At 44.8% G+C, this 20,169-nt stretch overlaps 1 protein-coding gene across 7 annotated transcripts in view; it reads right to left on the bottom strand.

Annotated features, from left to right (window-relative positions):
- TMEM132D (transmembrane protein 132D) overlaps positions 1–20,169 on the bottom strand; it is a 184,191-nt gene that overhangs the window by 98,920 nt on the left and 65,102 nt on the right. For all 7 annotated transcript variants that reach the window (XR_015774226.1, XM_088065080.1, XM_088065084.1 and 4 more), the window contains exon 3: positions 15,103–15,246. Coding sequence is in view for 6 of the 7 variants with exons in the window: in XM_088065080.1 (XP_087921206.1) it covers positions 15,103–15,246 (144 nt within the window). In the remaining variant the exon portion in view is untranslated. The remainder of the gene's footprint in view (positions 1–15,102; positions 15,247–20,169) is intronic.

Below are 20,169 nucleotides of genomic sequence, written 5' to 3'. Positions count from 1 at the left end.
TGCTGCTGGAGCCGTGGCTTCCCAGCCCTCCTGTGTCCTCTCCTCCTGCTGCAGCTGCTTCCCTGCCCTGGCACTCACCAGGGATGCTCAGGGACCTGCTCTGGGCACAGCACAAGATCTGGCAGGGCTGTTTCCTGGCACTGATGCCCCAACAGCTCCCTGCCACACAAATCAGAGACAGCAAGGGATGGAAGGTGCTCCTCTCTCAGAGGCACAAACCTGCAGCTGAGGAACGTGATTCCTGAGCAAACCTGAGCAAACCTGAGCAGTGTGATTCCTGAGCAAACCTGAGCACTGTGATTCCTGAGCAAACCTGAGCACTGTGACTCCTGAGCAAACCTGAGCACTGTGACTCCTGAGCAAACCTGAACAAACCTGAGCAGTGTGATTCCTGAGCAAACCTGAGCAGTGTGACTCCTGAGCAAACCTGAACAAACCTGAGCAGTGTGATTCCTGAACAAACCTGAGCACTGTGATTCCTGAGCAAACCTGAGCAGTGTGATTCCTGAGCAAACCTGAGCAGTGTGATTCCTGAGCAAACCTGAGCAGTGTGATTCCTGAGCAAACCTGAGCAGTGTGATTCCTGAACAAACCTGAGCAGTGTGATTCCTGAACAAACCTGAGCACTGTGATTCCTGAGCAAACCTGAGCACTGTGATTCCTGAACAAACCTGAGCAGTGTGATTCCTGAACAAACCTGAGCAGTGTGATTCCTGAACAAACCTGAGCAGTGTGATTCCTGAACAAACCTGAGCAGTGTGATTCCTGAACAAACCTGCTGCTGAGGAATGTGATTCATGACTTACTCAGGTCTAAGCAAGGTCCAGGTTGTGGGCACTGCACAACCTGCTTCATGCACAAGTCTGTTAGGACACTTGTGCTGTAAATCCAGCAACACTTATTATGGTAAGTGAATACAGGCAATGAAAACACCTCAGCCAATATCCCCTTTTTCCACTGGAAATAATTACATTCAGCAACTCTGGCAGCAGAAGACTTCATCATTTCCCTTTGTGTGACACTGCAGTCCCCCAGTGCCCCTCTGCCCCAGCAGCTCGCTGTTCTCACCTTGCACTCTTCCCTTCCTGCCTCCATTTAACAAACAGCAACAGAAAACATGAAAGAGTCAAAGCAAACTGGCTCAGTCTTGGCTCAGTACCTTTTGCAAAATGAACCAGGAAAAGTTTGGAATTAAAATCACATTTTCCTATAAGGGGGAGACCCCCAACACCAAAACGTTCCTCCTCTGTGCCCTCCTTGAGATATGAACTGGGGTTGTACTTGCAAGAGCCTGCAGAGAAGCACAGAGGAAAAGGCATCGACTGTGTGATTTTGAAGAGGGATGAGGGGATGGTGCTTTGCTTTGTACACCAGCTGTGAATCAGCCCAGGATCTATACGGGAGCAGCAACAGGGCTGATCAATCTTTATTCCTACACAATCAAGCAAAGCTGCATCTTCAAGTCCCTTTGCTGACAGCTCATAAAACGATGGGATCGATCACAATGCCCAAATTTGTAGTTCTGACAATAAAAGCAATTTGTTTGGGGAGGGAAATCGCCATATGAGGTGAATGCACATGGTTTATTAACTTCAAAAAATAATTCTTCTGAGCAATAATATGAAAGGTTAGACAGAACTTTTTAACCTTGTAGATTCTGAGTTCCATTTTCCCTGCTAAGACACTTTCCTGTGAGATCTTTTACATTTGGAGTCCAGCAGGGCAGCAAGGTGTGCTCCCTGTCCTGCTGATGTTTGTGTGCTGCTCACAGGAGCGCTGCTCGCTCCATCCCAGCTCAGGTGCCACTGCAGGCTTCACACAAAATCCACCTCTGCTGCCTCAGCAGGTCCTTCCTGGAAGGCAGAGCCCAGCCCAGCTGGCAGAGCCAAGCAGCATTGCAGCAGCTGTGCTGGGAAGGGAGGGAAGAGCAGAGATTCCCTGCTGGAGGGGTGCATGGCATGTTCCTCACCCCACAGAGCCAGGCTGGCAATTGCCACTGTCCAAACCCTGCACAACTCCTCTGCCTGAACCTCTGCACCCGGGGCTGTCTGCAGGGACTGGGCCCATTCCCACAGGCTCTGCAGGAGGAACTGAGCCCCAGCATTTCCCATTTCCCATTAAACTGGAGCGAGCTCTGGCAGCTGCCAGCGCTGAGTGAGCTGCAAGGAGCCACACTGATAAATCAGCTGCTGGAAAGGACGAGGGAGGATGCAAAGGGCAGAGCAGGCAGGCAGATTTCCAGCTGCCAGCCCAGGCTGCAGCTCCTGGCCAAGCACAGGTAGAGCGAGCCCTGGCAGCACCACGCAGAGCACTCGTGCTCTCCCTCCAGCCCTGTCTCCAGGAGAGAAGAGCCCAGGAGCCTTTCCCTGGAGGGAGACAGCTCTCACCTCCCTCCCAGAGCTCAGCTCCAGCCTCTCCCCAGCACCACATGCTGATAATTAAACACCACAGCCGGGGCTGCACTACACAGCCAAGATCTTCTGGCAATTACTTAAGCATGGAAGAGAAGAGGCTCCGTGAGGATGGAGCAAGAAAAAAGCCACTTTCTTCCAGAGCTGTCTCATGTTTGATTGGCTCTTGTGTCCAAAAAACTACAAGCTCTTATTTAAGATTTTTCCATAATTGCCTATTGATAAGAATTCAGCTGCCTGGAGACTCTCTATTATGTTTTTCCTGTGCTCTGTGTATTTTCATGACACAGATAAGAAATAACCATCTCTGAGTCAGCTTTGCTGCTGTCAAATCTAAGGCACACATGCACAGGCAGCGTGAGACTCATCTGCTCACAAAACCCGCCTAAAATCCCTTTTTTTCTCCAAAGGGAAAAAAACCCAATGAAATTAATGAAAAATTGACCTAGCTGTAGTTACTTGTTTTATTTCCTTCATTAAAAATGACAAATGTATTCTGGAGTTAGCACATGTGTAGCACTGCTGGCTGTATTTATGACAGAAATAAGCACAAGTTCTTTCCTTTGAAATAAAACACTCTACACCTATTATTAGCGAGAGATCTGCACTACAGCACTTGAATATATCCACTCGCCTGTTGACACCTCTCTGAAATAGGAGGAATATTATAATGTTAAAAATAGAAAGCATGAATATTGGCAATGTACAAACAAAAAAGAAAGTAATATCCACAGAGCGCAGAAACAATATGGAAATTAAGAGCTAATGTAGATACAGAAAAAAAAAAATCTCATCTTTTAGGAGGAAACAGCTTGAGAAATTGCCTTGACATCTTTATGCACATTCTTTGAGATGTGGCTCGCATGGCATCAGTATCAGGTGAATTTAATCTACAATATATTGAAAATGCAATCGCCTAACATCACACACGTGTATGTAACTTAATTTGAATTATTAGTCATGGAGATTGTTCTTAAGGCCTGATATGAGGCTGCACCAATTTCTTTCATATTTCTACCCAGGTCTTTAAGGGGGGAAAAGCAGCAAAAGCTGCGTGCACTTCTTTGCAACTCCATCATGTTTTTTCCTTGAAAGCTCCTGGACTTTTCCAAATCCTTGAGCCTCTCCAGGCTCAAGTTTTGTAGAAGCCTGTGGGGATTGAAGCAGCTTATGGCCAGTGCATTCACATGTGCTGAGCAGCTGTCAGAGCAGCCCCTGCAATGGCACTCCAACAGGAGACACAGACCCTTGCACAGCAATAATGGTAAATCCTTTCCAAGTGCTATCCATAGCAAATCACGTGCATCCCAATTGTTGCCTTATTTCCCTTTTTTTCCCAGGTCTGTACTACATGAAGGACCTCCCTCTGCATTCCTCCTCTGCACCTTTCTCTACAGCAGCAGCCCCCTTTAACAGAGCACCTGGCTCTGTTAACTTTAATGCCTTCGTTTGGTGACAATTAGGGAAGAGATATTCAGCAGAATAAATTGACACACCAGACTGTTTGAAGTGTCCTTTAATCTTCTGCATGATTTTAAAAGTTCAGCTGCTTATTTCATTTGGAGATCAGGCTAAAGCAACTCCCTGCTCCCCTCATCCTTTCCCTGTAAAGTAGCTGTGCCAGCCTGCAGAAATATTGTCTGTCTTGGATGCAGCGGCTGCCCCGAGGTGTAAAGCTCCAGATGAGTTCAATACAGCTTGTTTCATTGCTAATTTCAGAGGCCATGTAGAGCTGCTTCTTCCCCTGCCTTAACAGACAAATTGACTTTCTAATTTTAGAGCAGGAGACTTCTGCACAGGCACAGACCAAAAATGCTCCTTTTCTGATGGATCTAAATACAGATTTATGCTCTGAAAAACCACAGCACCTGAGGGACTTTAAAAGCTTGCCATGAAAAATGGTATTTGGGAATGCTGCCCCACAGCCAGATGTTTAAACAACAATGCCCATATTGCTCCTTCCTGGGGATGTGCCAGTTTGAAGCAGCCCTGCTCACCCTAGATTACGACATTAAACAAGGTTGGGGGTACAAATGAAGTGCTGTAATTTACTCCTTCCTGTGTTTGCACTGTAAGGACCTTCATAAATATAAGTTCTACTTTTCCTTGTAGACCACATCTAAATATTTGCTTTCTCTGCTCTGCCCCTGGCACAGCTCTTCCTTTTCCATGTTAAAAAGTTCCATTTATTGCATCTTTTTGGTGATGGAAAATGAAATGTTAAGTCTGGGAAGTGAAAGGGGGATGAGAGCTGGCCAGAGGTGTGTGGACACAGGGCTGTGTTTGACAGTGATTCTGTAGCTGAGAGCTGCTTTCAGCTCCCAGGTAATTGTGCATTTCCATACAATGAAACTCGGCAGTTTCTGTGCTGCCCATGGAAGCACCTGGATGATCATTAGCAGTTCATTAGGACTTTTGAGGGTGTTTACATGTCCTGATTACAACTGAAGAGTGAAAAATCTTTATTTGTGGTTTATCCAAGAAGCAGAAGCAGCATTTCTTTTCATAAACAGGATTAATCCCTTAAACCACTGAACAAGAGATATTTTCCTAGAGACTTACATAATGATGAGAGTGCCAAAACCACAAACCTAAAGTAATGAGCAAAAAATACAGCTTTTACAAAACAGCTGCTGATTGCCACCATCTCAGAGATTTGATCATAAGGCTGCATTTCTAAAACTGTCATTTATCCCAAAACTCTGGAGACAGCTGAATTCCTGATCCTTTGCTGCTGAACCACTGCAAATAAGATTTATTTTCATGTCCTTTATGAGAACAAAGTCTTGATTTTTGAACAAATAGTAATTTTTCATCAAGACATTGTAATTCTCTTTGAGACTCTTAAGGACTAAGAGGTTTATCTTCCTCAAATACAGAAAACAAATGTAGAATAAACCCACAACCCCCCTCTCTTCCTCAGCATTCTTGGTATTGAACGTGCATAAAATCCAACCTGATTCTATCTATCAGAACCTAAAAACAATTGCAATATAGACAATAAGAATGCACTGAATGTGAAAATGCATTTCTAACATAAAACAGATATTGGTGAGATCGTGGGAATAACGTGGATTTGAAAGCTACAAAAATAATTAAGACAATTCAAAATTATTTGGAATTGCAAAATCCTCCATTCAGTAGTTGACAACTTGGCAAAAGAATGAAGCTGTAAAATGAAGCTATAAATTTCCGTGTCAGAGGTGTATCCAGCTTTTGGGAAAACCAAGTTAAATTGTAGCCATTTTGCCATGAGCAGTGGAATTTAGGAGAACAGCATTGTCTGTTTCTATTAAAATATGTTTAGAATTGCAAAGCAACACTCAAAAATAGAAGTTATGAAGTTTCTTACGCTTCCAAGCAAGGACTCAAAGACTGTCAAGGGACACAATTTGGATAAATTTTGGATTTTGTATCCAAAATGCAGAACAGAAATTTGTTTTCCTTTTAGAAATCTCCCCAGATTTTTCCAGACTGGCTCTCAGGACAGGAGGGAGACGTTATTTTGAAACCCACGTCATACCCAGACTTGTCAGAGCTCGTCTGCCAAACTCCTCTGTGCCCATGGTCCTGTGGAACGAGTGCCATGTGTTCATGTGAGACTGTTCCTCATGAATATGCAGCAAAGATTCCCTCCAACTCATTTCTGCAACACAGTTCTGTGTCCTCATTTCTGCAACTCCTGCAAGCTCCTCCGCGATGGATGCTGGCAAGTGCATAATGTATGGACAGCACGGATAATGTGCTCTACATACATTGCATTTCATCATTCTGTGCTCATTTTTTACACTCATCTCTCCTTCTCTTCCAGGCCTTTTGTTTTCCTTGCCTTCACTACTTCACACAAAGGCCTGCATATGTCTGTAAGAAAATTAATTGCTTCAACAATTAACAGGAAAATGCATCTCAGAGGAAACACTTCACGATCGATCTGTTTCCAGGTACAATATTTGCCACTCAGGAATAGATTAATTGGATTGAAAATTATTCAAGCTAATTATTTTCTCTCTCGTATGAGATTAAATGGAAGAGTCTAATAAATGGAAAATTAAGAAGTTCCACTCAGCACTTCACGAGCTCAAGGTGCTGTTCCAGTTCAAGGATTCTGCTCATCCTGTGACCAAGGACTTGCTCTGGGTCACAGGTAAGACTTCTAGAAGAGATGGTATCTTGTCAAAATTGAAGGGATTTTCAAGTATTTCAGCTAAAGCTGAGAAAAAGGCAGGCAGCCATTCCTGCACCATGCCAGGGAAAATCTCACTCAGGAATGCCTGGTGAGAGTAGCCATCATTCAGCTAACTGCACATTTGAATATTCGCTTCAGGTAAGCCCTGAACTAAGAATAACATGAGCACATCTGGAAGTGCAGGTGATCCCTCCCTGGCAGTGAATCCCAGGCACGGGATCTGGGCTGGATCCTCCTGGAACAGAGACAGCAACGGATGCACCCCGTGCCAGGGGCCACATTCCCACAGACTGTGCCTTCACCCCACAGAGCAGGAGAATCACACAAAAAAACAGGTCAGAAAAGACCTTGGACATCATCAAGTCCAACTTCTGACCTAACACGAAGAACTCTGCGGGCTCCTGAGTAACAGAGGGAACACGGGCTGTAGTAACTCCTGCACTTTTCCAAGGAATCATGCAACAGGCTGCTCATCCCTTCCAGGCTGGTTTATTTGCCATAGGCACAGCCTGAATCCCCACTCCTACTCACTCCAAAATGTACTTTTGTCTCACTTCCTACTACGCCTTTTCTGTGCATTCCTCTGCTCAGATTTGGTGTCAAACTCTCGTACACAGGACAGGATTCATCATTTACACAACGAGCATGGATTTAAAACTGAGATCTCTGACAGAGATGCAAATGCAAAGGGAATTGCACGTTTCACAGCTCCAGGTGATGCTCCAGAACTGGGCTCCAGACTGAGCCTTTGCCAGGCTGCAGTGTGCTGTAGAGCTGCAGATTCCCATCAGGGGAATGACTCCCTCCCTCCATGGATCCCAGAACATCCAGGGAACACACACCCAGCTCTGCAAATCCCACAGCTCCCATTCCTGTCCTGTTCCCAGTTCCTACACACACACACACACACACACGTCTCTGTCAGACCCAGGGACACCCACAGACAAGGCATCCTCAACACCCAAAGTCTTCCACTGGCACAGAAGCCAACAGAAACTCCAAAAGGAGATTGAGACACCCCAGCAATTCCAGAGAACCGTGCCATCGATGTACCTGCACAATAGGAGCCATAAAATAATGCAAATGTCCAGTGAACTCAGCCTTGTACTAGCAGTTGGAATTTATTTAGGATGGGTTTTGGCATTAAGAAGGATGCCACACTGTGTTACATAATTCCCTTAACCTTCTGGCCCACACTTTGTTGTGATTTGGATGTGACAGATTGGTTTTTTCATCCTAAACATGGGAATTCCCTTATCTCAAGAGCAACAGGCATATTTTTAGCCTCAGCTTATATTTTAAGTCATCCACTCAACTTTCCAACTCTCTCAGTAATTAATATCACTTCTTACAAGATTTCCTCCAAGGGAAAAAAAAATCAACAGCACCATTAGAGATATTTTCATAAGACACACTTTTACATTTAATATTAGATTTTTAATAGACAGGAGATTACTCACTTGCTGTCTCTTTTGTAATAGAAAGCAAACTGGTTTTGTCCCACTGGAATTGTTATTTTGAGCCTCTGGGCTACTAAAGGTTTAAGAACTACAGTGCTAAGTACCACAAACACAAAGCAAGCATAACGATGATGAATCCTGAAGGTTCTTAAGGGAAATAATTCTTTCTCAAGTTTAAAATTGTATTTATTAAACTGTGTAACAGCAGGGTAAAAATACAGACACTAAATATGAATGAGGTTATCCAGAGCACTGGAAATATCCTTTAGCTACTTCAACACCAGACAGAAAGGAGGGTCTGTGCTCTACAGGGGAGGTGACAGAAATACCCCCAGGGCACCTGCACATCACCCAAGAAGAGAGGACAAAATTCCCAGCACATCCATGGATTACCTGCCCTTTCTGCAACTGACTTCTGTCAGCAAACTGCTTCACCTGAACTTGTTTCCCTCAAATTATTTGGTTCCCAGCTCTTCATGCCAAGAACTCTCAGTGAAAGGGGATTGAGCCCTTGACATTATCTACTGTTTGTGCATCAGCTGATTGCAGAGCTGCAGTGCCTTCAGAAGACTCCCTGACAGCCCCTTTCAGCTTTCATGCTGAGCACTGTGCCACAGAACCTCATTTTACCCACAGTGCTGCATGGATAACTGCAGGAGCAAGCCTGATTACCAGCACATCACACCTTTGTGTCTTGAGAACCTACTGAAATGCCAAAAATGAAACTCTGACTACTCCCACGTGAGCATTAGAAAATGCTCTCTCATTATGTGAGCACAGGAATCATCAGGATTCCTCCCAGGCCTCCTCAGGTTCACCCACAGCTCCACCTCAGCCAGCACAGTGACTGCTGCTGAAGCCAGCACACCTTTTCTTTATTCCCAGCTGAGTCCACAAACAAGGGAGTACTGAGCACCTGTTCTGTGTTCAATTTTTGTATCATTTCAGAGCCCCATCCATGAAGTACCTGTGGGTCCCTGCTTTCCAGGGCTATTTTCATATGTAAAGTAAAAGCCAGTAAGATTTAATCCAGAAACACAAAGGGGACAGCATGCTTTCAGATGAACTAGGCCAGGAAATGAAATCCACCCTCCCCACAAGCAGCCAGAAGTGTTTCTGTTCCCAGCTGTGCCCCGAGGCCACAGCTGGCTGAGCTGGGCCAGGGGACCCTGATGGGAACATGGAACTGCTCCTGCTCCAATTCAGGAACACTTCTCCAGGATGTCTTCAGCTGTGACACTGCAGAGAATACACAATCTCCTCCCAGGGATTCTGGATGAACACAGGAGGACTCCAGAGCTGTGTGGAGGTGGTGGACAGCCAGGGAATGGCCACTGGCCTGTGACCAGAAAGGCCCAGAGGCCACCAGTCCCCACTGTCTGTCATTAGTCCCTGGCTTTATTCCCCCTGGAACACAGTGTCACAAAAGCAGAGCCAAACCTAAGAATGACCAAGAGAACTGAGACCTACTGCAAACCCCTCTGGAAGGAACATCTCTATTGCTTGATGGCATTTACCCATGAGCCGTGTCATTATTCCCACACACATTATTGCCAGCTCTGCTCCAGCTCTCCCTGGCTGTGTGGGGAGCCAGCACTGACCCTGGCACAGCTCTGACAGTGACCCAGCTCTGCTCCAGCAGCTCCAGTGCTGGAACCTGCAGGCTTTGGGACACCTCAGACGTGCTACGTTGCTATTTCAAAAGGATCATCCCTGAATGAGGGGATTTATTTCCTTTAACGGCTTCAAAAGAGCTGATTCTCACCTTTCCCACTTCCAGCAAAAACCAAAGGCCCAGGAGTAGCCTTGCTCTCTGAGGAGAGCCCGAGATTCAGCTGAGATTAAAGGGAATTGTCCCTGCCCTTTGAGCAGAAGTTCCCTGTGTTATCTCCTCCATGTGGATGTCACCGAGACAGGAGTTCCCCTCTAAGCTGCCAAAGGCCATCCCAAGCCTTTCACGTCTTTCTGCAATTTTTGTTTTTAAATGAATGAGTCTCAATCCAACAGGTGAAAAAGTTGTAATAATAATGCCTTTATCTAATAATTGGTTATTATCTCATCTCTTTGCTTTTGATTTGATTCAAGATGATAACCGTAAACATTTTTTCTAGTGCATTAGCACTGAGCAGAATGATTTCAAGAAAGATTCTGCATTTCTTGCTAAATAAAATAGTTCTCTTTTTTAAAAAAATTGAAAAAGTGGGTCAGTGTGTAAAATAATAATGCACTGAGGCTTAGTTCAGACAAATTTATTTTGCCTCAGCATCTCAAGGGGTTCTATCTCTGTGGGCACATTTAAGCTTTGAAATGAGTAATAGAGGCTTGTGACTAATTGCCTTCAAACACAGGAATGTAAACATGACTTCTGAGATGTTCAGCACTTTCACATTATCACAACAGACAAACTCTTGGAAGCCTGGAGGTTTCCAATAACAGGAAGGAGCAGAAAAGCCCAAAGTGTACACAGCACAAAACTCTAAAGCACCCAGGGTATATATGTGTACAGCTGATCATTACCCACACGTCTCAGAAGTAGAAATGGAGTTAAGCTCTGCTGTGTCACAATTAAATGAACACATTCTGTCTGCCCAGCAATAGATATCTTAATCTATTACATCAGCACCAACAATGCTGAGTGAACAGACAGATTTTTAGGGCTGAGTAATTATTCTCAGAAAATAATTTTGGAATCACATAAAAGTGTCACCTTTCTCCCTTCCCTCCTGTTTCCCTCCATAATAAAACCAGCATTAAAAAAGGAATGGGAGAAATCTTTTTTGCTTAGAATTCACATCAACAAATAATGCATTAGGTTGCCACCAAAATCCCCAAACATCCAGCCTAGGCCAACCCACTGGTCCTGTCCTGCTCTGGAAGCACCACAGGAGTTTATTCCATCCTCAAAGTCTGATTGCTGCAGTCTCCTTCTTGCTTTTATTTCACTCTGACAAAGCGAAGTTCACGTGATTCCCACAGGATGGGATGTGACAAAATACAAGTGGATTTTTTTACTACATCACGCATTATTTTCTCTCATTTTAGAGTAGAAATGTCTCTTTCCAAGCAATAATCCATTTCTAGGTGACAAAGTCACATGAACACATGGGAGCAAGGAAAAAAAAATTTAATGGTGATCTAAAGCATTAAACTACTTTTATGAAGCATTTTGATGAAGAGCAGCAAGAGAGAGTGTAATTATTGTGGCCATTAGGCTGTTATTTATGTTAAATTTGTTGCTCTTGTTGGCTTCAGAAGCATTTCAGGACTACTCCTGGGAGTCCATCAAATGTACTGGCATGTGCAACAAGTAGAGAGCGAGGCAATAGCTCACTGCATTTACAACATGAAAATGTTTAATAACTGCATGTGAAAATGAGAGAAACAGGGCACCAAGGACAACGGCATAAATGCAATACAAAGAAAATATCGTGTAGCAAAATCAAAGGCAATGTTGCTATACCTTTTCCTGACCCCTGTTATTATTTAATATCAAGTTAATTTCTTCAATTATAAAATTGTTAAGAAAATTAAGCACTGAAATACAGCACCATGAACAAGTGAGACCTGCAGGAATAAATGAAGGATATAGCCTAGAAAATCCTGTTTCTGTCTCTCACTGTGTCCACGTTCTCACAGATTTAGCCACTCATAGTTCAAACTGAAAATCAGTTTCTCTGACAGCAGCATCTGGTTTCAGGCAGCACAAACCAGCAACTCCTTCAGTGCTACAGAACTGAGGAGGAAAAATATCAAAACAAATGCTGTCCTTGTTACATTTCCTGCAAAAGGGAATTGCTGGGCAAAGCTGATGTGTTACACAATTGAAATACTTCTGGTGGTAAGGCAGGAAATGGTCATTAAGGTTCTACTCAGAGATGGCCAAGCTTTGTCTGTAGTTATTTTGTATTTGATTGAATCGGTGGCTTCATTCCTGCCACAGGCACAGAGAACAGTAACGGAATGGGAATAACAAACATTTATACCCAAAAGTATAAACACGAATAGAACATTGCAAGAGGATCACGGCACCCATTAGTATCACATCACAACATTTGCCTGATGTCTCCACAGCAGCTGTGGGTAGAGGGAAGTGCTGTCAGTCCTGTTCTGCAGATGAGAAAAACCCAATAAATCTCCATCTCCAGCCACCCCAGTGATTTTCCAGGCCCACCCTGCCTGGCACGCCGCCAGCCCAGCAGCAACCAGGGGGGAAGAACAGGCATCCATCCACACTTTAACTTCTGCCTGCTCCTCATCTCAACCCTCACTGGCACAGCAGAGAGAACCCCTTTCAGGTATGGTGAGAAACAGCTCCAAGACAATCTTTAGGAAATGCAGGAGTCCTTAACCTCACTCTCCTGTTCCATTCACCTCATTGCACAAGGAATTAACAAAAATGAAATCAGCCAGCTTCCGAAGGACAGAAGTAAAGGATGGCACAGATGAGGATGCGTGTCCCTGGCTCAGTCAGTGCTTGGAGGCTTTCCCCAGTCCCATTTCTGGTCACTGTTTAATTCCCACCCCGTTTTCTCTTTGCTTGTTTGGTCACTTGCTTGACAGGAGAGGGGGGAAGATCGATGCTTCCCATGAAGAACAGCAGTGCTCTACAGATGCTACAAGTACTAAACCCATCTAATGATCTCCTGGGTCAGGATTTAGAGCGTTACCAAATTATTACTGCCTGAGAATGAAATCAGAAGAATTGGGGAGAACTTTCTAATTGCTTCACCATTAACCTGGAACACTGTCACAAGCCGTAATAAGCAAGGCACCAGAGCTTCAAATCATATTTGACAGATGGGCTTAATTAGTTATTCTTAGACAGAATCATAATATTTGCTGTTAATATTCATCTGAAAACACCCTGCTGGCTGTGATAATATTTATATGTTAATCCTGTTACGATAAGCTGCCAGTGCCAGAACCTCTCCAAACAAAATGACGGATATATTTCAAACCCCGATAAGGAAACGCTCTGGCGTTCTGCTCGGGTTTGTCACTTGCACAAGTGCCTCCCTAAGCCGTGAAATTACACTTGTCACACTGAGTTAGCTTTATTAACACTATTTTCTGATCCATGTAAAACTATCAGGAACACAAAGGTACTGAATCTGCAGTTAATTAACATTGCCACCTTTGCATCCATGTGATCAGACCTCTGCTTTTTGGGAGAAATTAAAGAATTTGCAAACAGAGTTTGTGTAAGTTCTAAATGAACTATGGAGGAAAAAATTTGGTAAGGGGCATCAATATTTAACTGTTACCCCTTGTGCCTATTTGGTGACATCAAACATTTCTAGATAAGGATAAAATTATTTCCCTAAAACTGGAGAGCACACTCCACTCTCTTTCCCCATGTAATGCTTCATCTTGCTTCTTAAAATGCACAGCTAAACAAATCCGACTAAATTTAATGAAGAAAACAGTACACCAGGTAATGAATTGCAAATATTTTGCACTCATTTACAAAGAAGGATGGAGAAGTTCTCAAAAGTGAGAAAACCAGAAAATCTCAGCTGGGAACTCGATGGAACAAATCAAACCAGCACTTACAGGAGAGATATACGTGTACTTTGTTCTCCCTGGATTTTCTTCCCAGTAAAATCTGTGTATGAGCTCAGATTTCTTTTAATAAACATCCAGCAATGTTTATACTCAGCATGTGCAATCCACAAGCACTGCCTGAAAGATGACATAATAATTTATTTTTTGTGTACTAGGGGTCATTTTAAAGGATTGCCACCGGATGATGAATAGTGAAGGGAAGTTAAGTTGCCAAGATTCAATTTCCCCATGAGGCTGCTTTATATTTTCCTGCTGAGGAAGAGGAATCAGGCAAATGCACTCTATGGCCCCAACAAGATAAAGCGTGATGGAAAACTCATCACTGAAGTAATCTCTGATTTTGCTCCAATGCCCATTTCAGTCAATGGAAATATTCACACTTTCCTGCAGCAGCTTTGAGGGGGGGTTTTAAGGACTCTGACAGGCTGTGCTCAGCACAGGAAGCTCCCACCTCGGCATGCACACACTCTCCTGCTTTGCCCAGTGACATTCAGGCAGATACACGACAGTACCTGCTTCAGGTGAGGAAAATCAGCATACTGTGGCAAAGGAACCGTGTAGAACCTGAGCTGTTATTGCAGAAAGTGATTCCTGCCATGATTACAGAGAGAAGTTCTTCCCTTCCTCTTTTTTTCCCATACATGCAGATTGCAAGGAGATAAAACTTCCTAATTATTAGGTTCAGAAGGTATCTACTTAAATGCCATAAACCACATAATAAGTCCTTTTAGATTTTGAAATTTCACACGTGAATCCCACGTGTAATGTGGGAAGTTTTCTAACAGCAGTGCCAACCACAAAGCAAATGCAGTCAGGTCCTTATAAATGTGCAGTTCCAGAAGCAATGAATGAGCAGCACGTTATATAAAAATGTATTCATGAAACAAATAGCTGTGATTAAAAAAGGAACATTTTCCTGCTAGATGAAGGCATTTTAAGACAGATCAATGTTGTAGTATGGGAATGGAAAACAGAAAATCTATTTCCTTCCACAGATCAAAAATTCATATAAATCTCACCATCAACATCATCATCATCATCCAGTCACAAATGACCAAAACAAAACCAAGAAACAAACAAAAGGACCCAACTCACCAAGAAAACCCCAATTAATAAACCAAACCAAAAAAATCCACCACAAACAGCCAGATAAAGACCCCCCCTACTGAAATGTCTGGCACCAAATAATTTGAAGAAAGTTAAACTAGCCACAATCAACTTCAAAGACAGGAAACAAGTTCTTCTAAATAATTTGTGAGTACAGTATTTCCTGCTAGTATTTACTTCCTCTGAGCACTAGGACTGAGTAATGCAGTACAAAATGCAGTAATGGAGCAATGCAGCACAAAACAAAGAGCCACAGCTTTCCCAAAGGCATTTCCTCAAGCGCTACAGGAAAATGTATTAAAACCATTCAAATGCTTTGCAATGGACAAACAGCCATTAGTTCTGAACAGCAAGGCTGCTGGACGTGACCTACCTGTTCTCAGCAGCAGATTTCCTCTGGCAAAGCACAACAGCTGGTGCAGATTTCCCAGTATAATCCACACTCTCCCTGATGTCCCACAGGTAGGGGCTGCTGGCTCTCACGCTGAAAACGTTCACACCTCTCTTCACCTTCGCCCTAGGAGAGCAAGAAGATATTTCCCCAATTAGATAGCAAATGTCAGCTCCATTTATTCCTTGTTTCTTCATCGTGTTCTCATTGCTGCCCCACAGAAAATGCCACCACTCATTAGGAGTTCAACAGCAGGACAAGGGAAGGAGATGAGAGAATTAATTAAGACTTTCAGATTTTGAAGGAATTCTATCAAGACAGAAATGTGATTGAACTAATGGTAATTACAGCTTTAGTCATAGCTACATTGTGTGTGTGTTCTGGAGCAGGTTCCTCGCTCCCCTCTTCCCTTACCCACACTGTGGGCACCACTGGCCAGGTAATGCTCTCTCCTGGCTCCCAGTTATTGTACTGGAGCAGAAAGTACCATTTCTGGTGTAAAACAAAGGGAGTTGGGTGCTGCAGTCAAGAGCCATTGCTAGGCCTCATTACAAGCAAAATCTACCCTTTCCTCCCTCTCTGGATTACTCAAAGATGACAGTCCTTATCTTGGCTCTTATTTTCATCATATTTTTGAGCCCACAACATTTTCTTTTAATGCTGTTGGGCTTAATTGTCCTGTCAGCTCTGAACTTAAAAATGGCTATTTTTAAAAATTCTTATTTTTTCCTGAAGCAACAGATTTCTCTGGAGCTCTGTTTCCGTGGATGAGAGGTTAAACAACAGGAAAAGCAAACTAGACTGGCTCCTGTTGAGAGGTCCCTTCTAACCCTCATGTGCTAGCATGATACTTCTGGAGCTGCATGTTAAAAGAATAACCAGAATTAAAACTAAAAGTTATTAACCACAAGTGGAGAAGAGGGACTTTACACGGAGAGAGATGCATATATCTCTCAAATATCTGTTTTAATTCCTCTTTTCAGGTGTGGCATTCTTGAATTCTGTCTCTCAGTGAACCTGTACCTCAGGGCACTACTGAATTACCCCACGGGTATAAATCTAATGTTGGCCAAATGACTGAACCAGGAGTCCTGGGTGATGTTAACTGCTGGTTCCTGAATGTGTTTACAAGAAGTCCACTGTGGTCAAGGCTCATCTGTGAGGTGTCAGGAAATGACAGTTTCATTATATTTGCTTAAAATCTCATACACAAAATGCATTCAGTGCCACTGCAAGTCCTGAGTTCTGGGCAGAAACCCCAAAAAGGTACGTGAGGTTTTTGTGTGAGCAGCTGCTGCCACACAGAGATGCAAACAGCACTGAAACAGCTCTGCCCCCACATGAAATTGCTCAGGAAACCTTAGAAGGACAAGATCCACACAGATGTTTTCAAAATAAAAAGCCAAAGGATTTCTTCAACTGTCTTGAACAAAAAGGATTATCTCTCCTTTCTTCCAGCACTAACTCAATAGCAGTGGCTGCAATTTCCTCAGCACACCTGGAAGAATAAATACACGGAGCCTGCCAATTTTTGTGCAAATTCTCCTATGCTAATTTCACAAAATGAATTTTAAGCAGGTGCAGACACTGCTGCTGGAGCAGACATCCCTCAGGACAAGAGATCAGTGGGCAAAGGAGAGGGAATTGAACTACATTCCTGATGTCTCAGAGAGGGAGGTACAGAAAGGAGGTACAGAAAGGACACACAATCGGGGTGAGACATTTCTCAGCACGTGTCTTTAGCCATTCCTGGGGACTGGCACCTGCTCCTGCCTCCCTGCTCCTCCACAGGGAAGGAGAACTGCTGGCCCCCAGCTCAGAGCAGGGACACAGGGAGGCTCAGGAGGCTGGGTCCCGTGAGTTCACCTGGCTGATGCTGAGGAGCTCATCCCCAGCCTGCAGCTGTCCCTGTGGGATGCAGTCCCAGCCTGGATGCAGCTGATCTCCAGCTCCAGTCCCAGTCCGAGCTGCTGCCAGCCACGAGTGAGGAGCTGCTCTCATCTCCCACAGCCTGGAGCTGTCTGCTTGGCCCAGCTCTGGAGCAATGCACTGTGTTGACTACAGCAGCTCAGCTTTTACACATTTTATTAACAAAACCGGCATGGAATCAAGAAAAACTGCCTTAGACCATAGCAGGGTCTACCTTGCTCAGCTGGCACACTGCAGCAGCTGTACTGCAATTCAAAAACTGGGCAGGGTCTCAGGACTGCTCAGCAAACAGATATACACTGAAAATCGAAAAAAATTCTCACTTGTATTTAAATTTCTCAGTCAGTTAAAGCTAAAAACTAAACTAAACTAAACTTTAAAAACTGTAGCAAAATAAGTGTACAAGCACAAAGCTGATGACATCCTCTTATTTTCTATCTGGACTCCTTTGAATACCAGGGAGAGGAGGTTGAGCCAGAAAAATGGACACAAAACCAGTAGGACAAGCTGAGTTTGTTTATCCTTGACAAACTTTATCCAACGACAAACTGCCATCCTGTACTGATTTTTAATGCTTCAAAACAAATGCAGATCCTTGGGGTAAATGCAGTCTATGGATGTCTCTGAAGAGATAAGGTCTCATTTAGTCATCTGTGAATGCTCCAATCCCGTTTTACTGAAAACAGTAATACAAGTTTGCTGTTTTCTACACAGTTAGAGGTTAGGAACTCGTTTTTAGAAATCAGATTAATATACTTCTATAATTAGCATAGAAACTTCAATTCCTCATCCCAGGAAATGTTTTCCCCAGTAAGTCTCAGTGCTGTGTTTTCCACTGTTGGGCAATTGCAGCAATTTCCTCTCTCCATTTACAGCAGCACTTTGCAATTACCAAGGAGTGACCTGGGTGACAGGAGGCTGCTGAAAGGAGGTTGCTAACCACAGAAGGTGCTTTCTGCCAACAGATGAAGCTGAAGACACCTGAGGTGAGAGCACTGGGGCTCTCTCGCCTCCCTGCTGGCCCTGGGACACAAGGATGGGCCCTGAGCTGCTCGCCAGGCAGCCTCTCCTTCAGCCCAGCATCTCTCAGCAGCAGCACACCAAAACCTGCATGGCAAAGCTTTCCCATCTATCTTCCCTCAGTCAGCATCTCCCTTCAGCCCAGCATCTCTCAGCAGCAGCACACCAAAACCCACATGGCAAAGCTTTCCCATCTATTTTCCCTCAGTTACTTGCTGGGCTGCAGCGAGTGGAGTCCTTGCAGTGCTCTGTGCCCATCACTTTGGGCAGTTTGTTTTGTGGACAGGAGGAAAGGAAGGTCAGAAGTGTTTGAATGGTGGCTGGTTTGGGGTTGCTGTTTCTTTTCTAACAAGGAGCCCATCCAGCTGAACACCTTGCTGTATTTACCTCTGGATCACTGCTCCCACATCACTCACCCCTCGCACCAAATCAATCACGGCAAGCAAAGCCCCTGGGAGTCCACAATCCATGAAAACTCCTCAGTGCTGACAGGGTGCAAATCGAGAGAAGGGAGAAGCAGAAAAAAAACCACAGAAGGAACTCCCAGAATCAATACATCACAACTGGAATCAAGGAAATGCATTACCTAAGTGCATAAAGATAGCGATTCCCAATTCTACCCCATGACCCACTAAACACTGTGTTTACTCTAGTGATGGAAGAGGCTGCGACTCCAATTAAAATGCAGGCAACATCCCCTCTCACTTATCAAGGTGTCTGGTTTAGCATCTCCCTGTCTCTGCAGTTTACAGCCAGTTAGTGCTTAGCTTTCAGCCGGGCCCTTATTGGGGGCTGCAAATCCCTGAGAAATTGTCACTACAGGGCTGGGAAACTGCAACAGCTGCCTGCTGGAAAACCCTGGGGACAGGCAGGGCTCACACACTGCCCTGGGGACAGGCAGGGCTCACACACTGCCCTGGGGACAGGCAGGGCTCACACTGCCCTGGGGACAGGCACAGGTCACACACACACACTGCCCTGGGGACAGACAGGACATTAGAGCCAGGGATGTGCAGGGCACAGCACACCCTGCCCAGACTGGACACAGGACACAGGACACAGCACACCCTGCCCAGGCTGGACACCCTGCCCAGGCTGGACACCCTGCCCAGGCTGGACACCCTGCCCAGGCTGGACACCCTGCCCAGGCTGGACACCCTGCCCAGGCTGCTCCGTTTGTCACTGCCCCCATGCCCTGCCTGCAGCACACAAGTATCACACATCCCCCCCTTTCCAACAGAGTGCAAAGAAACACGCAATCCGACCCCTAAACAGCTCTAAATAAAGATGCTTTAGACCCGTGACATTGAAGTTAGTTTTTCATTACTGTAAGTGCTCCGGGCACAGATCTGTGGGAACCTTTCATGGTCCTTCTGAGAAAGAGCTACTTTCAACATCAAAGGAGAGAAAGAAAAGGGAGGCTGTTAACACCCTGCTACCGCTGCTTGTCATCTTGTCACCAGTGGCGACGAGAAGGTGGCAGATAAATTGTGTGCAGAGGGGGCATTTAGAGAGCTCCTAGGCACCTTCCAGACATCACAGTGGCCTCTGAGTTTGCCTTGTCACTGCATCATCTCCCCAAAGCATTTCACAAATAACTACAAGGGGTTTCTATTTCTGTTTATCTTCCTGCCCAGAGCCTGACCTGAAGCCAGCGATGGAGAGCGAGCAGAGCAGTCAGGGTGGCAGCCTTCCCTTTGCCAATATCCACCTCCTCCTGCCAGCAGGGGTGGGGAGAGGCACAAGCAAAATGTGAGCAGAAATGGAGCTGACCACAGCTTCTTTGCATAAAACAAAGCAATCAGGCCAATTCTTACTCTCTGGAAAGTCAAACGCACTGATTGGAGTCCCTGCACAAATCCCTGCAGGCATTCCCAGCCCTCCCCTGAAAATGCCCAACATCTCTCACTGCCCTGAGCCCATTTCTGCTGAGGACAAGCCCATGGGCTGCTCCTCACACAGGCTCCTTCCAGTGACATCCCCTCTTCATCCAAGGGCATATTGGAGCTGGAAACATCTTGTCTGTACTCCCTGAGCCTGGAAGGGCTGAAGGGCAAAACCAGCCACCCTCCAGGCACCAAGCAGGAGCTGGCAAACCTC

This window comes from Pseudopodoces humilis, chromosome 20 (assembly GCF_049639895.1).
Source record: "Pseudopodoces humilis isolate 2021_Gansu_Grassland_sample_001 chromosome 20, ASM4963989v1, whole genome shotgun sequence".
In the NCBI taxonomy this organism is placed as follows: domain Eukaryota; kingdom Metazoa; phylum Chordata; class Aves; order Passeriformes; family Paridae; genus Pseudopodoces; species Pseudopodoces humilis.
Note: the sequence above shows the minus strand (reverse complement) of the source record. Positions and strands in the feature narration are given on the sequence as shown.